This window comes from Medicago truncatula, chromosome 4 (genome assembly GCF_003473485.1).
Source record: "Medicago truncatula cultivar Jemalong A17 chromosome 4, MtrunA17r5.0-ANR, whole genome shotgun sequence".
Taxonomy (NCBI): Eukaryota; Viridiplantae; Streptophyta; class Magnoliopsida; order Fabales; family Fabaceae; genus Medicago; species Medicago truncatula.
Window position 1 is genome coordinate 44,884,774 of NC_053045.1, and position 2,252 is coordinate 44,887,025.

The 2,252-nt window shown below is 36.7% G+C and overlaps 1 protein-coding gene across 1 annotated transcript; it reads left to right on the plus strand.

The window, feature by feature from the left end:
• The first annotated feature begins 230 nt into the window (after positions 1-230).
• Positions 231-1,519, plus strand: LOC11409282 (protein FLOURY 1-like). The gene has a single exon (XM_003608322.4). The coding sequence runs from the start codon at positions 562-564 to the stop codon at positions 1,384-1,386; it is 825 nt and encodes a 274-aa protein (XP_003608370.3). The 5' UTR covers positions 231-561; the 3' UTR covers positions 1,387-1,519.
• Positions 1,520-2,252: the final 733 nt, after the last annotated feature.

A 2,252-nucleotide genomic window follows, 5' to 3' on the forward strand; every position in this document is an offset into this window, starting at 1 on the left:
AAAATAACCTTGGTCAAAATTTAAAAAAGTTATAGTTAAGTTTAATATAAATTAAATGGCAAATCATTATAGACCGATCTAACTTATCCACATCCTTAATCATAACCATATTTTGACCTACATTTATTTATGTTGGACATCATTTAATATACTTTTTATAGAGGATTAAATATACTATTTTTTGTTGAATAAAATTATATATTTTCTTGTGTAAAAAAGAGTAGACACCAAAACAGAGTAGAATCTCTGAAATGGTCTAATTTCACCATAACAACCGAACCCTCTATTTGTCCGCATCCACCATCATTTTCATCTCCTTTTTCTGTTTTCCCAACACTCACCGTCGTCACTGTTGCTTCCCTTTACACTCTCAAACCCAATGATATACACCGTCACCAACGGCTTCTCATCATCATCTTCTTCTTCATACCCCCCATTTCACACATTTCCCCTCCCTTTCAAAACAACCTCATTCTTCTTCCATTCTTTTCCCTTTTCACGCTAAGATCCGCCTCAGATGCAGACTCTCCCTCCTTTCTCTTGCATCAGAGGCTTCCTCTCATGAATCTCGCTCTTCCTCTCAATTTTCTCACCCAATTCGGATGTAGCTTCGTTCTCCTCTCTTGTCTCTCTCGCCTCCTCAACTTTCTCGGCATGTTTTTGATGTTAGGCTTTTGTTTCAAGATTCTTCACTTCGGTTGGCATTTCAAGGGTGCCCTACGTTTTCTCTGTGATTTTGGACGCATGCCCACAATTCGTTTATGTTTGGAAAACATTGTTTTGGAAGTTTCTAAGAAAAAAATTCCATCTTTGGAAAATGGGTCTGACCCTAATACCAATTCTTCGACTCAGAAGAGGTCTAATGTTGCCGGAGAGAGATTGAATGGTCGTTTGGAAGATCGGTCGGAAAGGAAAGATGATAGTGAAATGCAGGTTCCTGATGTGGATGAGGTGTTTGATGCAATGACTCTGAGAAAGTTGATAAAGATTGAGCGCAGGAAAGCTAATGCGGCGTTTGCGGAGCTTGATAAGGAACGGATAGCGGCTTCTTCATCTGCGGAAGAGGCAATGGCGATGATTCTCAGGCTTCAGAGTGAGAAGAGCTCGGCTGAAATTCAAGCGAATCAATTCCGCAGAATGGCTGAACAGAAGTTAGAGTATGATGATGAAGTGATTGAATCTTTGGAATGGACGATCACGAGGCATGAATCTCATAGGAGTGTGTTGGAAGAGCAGTTGAGGGTTTATAGAGAAGAACTCAAGCAATATCTTGGGGAGGATGGGATAAACCAACTTGAAGCTGATGTTAGTAGAGATAGGAGTTTTGAGAATGAAGCAGTTGATTCTGTAGTTAGCTCTTCTGAAAACGGATCACCGACCTTGTAAGTTTCCAAGGTTGTGTTATATACAAACAAATGCTTTTACTTGAGTTTTCTTCTGACCTGTTTTGGTTTAGTGTAAATTGTAGTAATCCATAACTTTAGTTTTAATAATGTTGAGCGTAAATGTATATATATATATATATATACATATTCATTGATTGATATTAATTTTTTGGAATGTTAGATTAGACTCCACTTTTAAGTTTATTAGTGCAACTTTGTGAATGCATTTAATGGAACGGTTCAACGGGTGTAGGTTGGTACTAAGTTTTACCATTTGTTAGGAAATCAGGTGAATATAGTGGGTTAGGGTTAGTCTCTTAACTTTCAGATTTATTTGCTGTGTTTGGTTTGGCAGTGACACACATTTTCTTGTGTCCGAATGTAAATGCACGGTAAAAATTAGGATGCTCCAAATTGTAGCGACAATTAGATGCACATCCGTTCACTTAGTGTAGTTTTGTTGATTGAATTATGTTGAAGCAATTGCAGTCACAAAGATCCAATTCTGAAGCCTGCAATCTGGGATATGCAGTTGTAAATACTTAATAACGTACATGTGTTTAGCCTCAAGGATTGGGTTTGCTTGTAAATAACTTGGTTGAATGAAATGCATCCAGATACACATATTAGAAGGATTATTAACAGTAGGCATATTAAGTTAGCCTTAACTTTCAGGTTTACTGGTGTAATTTTATAATAAATTTCACTGAAACAGATAGATAAAAATGTGTTGGATAATACTTAATATAAAACCTCAGTCATTTTATTCTGTTTAGTTTGTTGGTTATATATAGAGTTCTAGTAGGTCAAGTGGTTGAACTCAAATGGTTAATAAACAACAGTTTATGGTTATAAATAGAGTTCGAG

What these genes read in the sequence shown, in the direction of transcription:
- LOC11409282 (XM_003608322.4), top strand. Translation starts at nt 562, where the DNA reads ATGAATCTCGCTCTTCCTCTCAATTTTCTCACCCAATTCGGATGTAGC.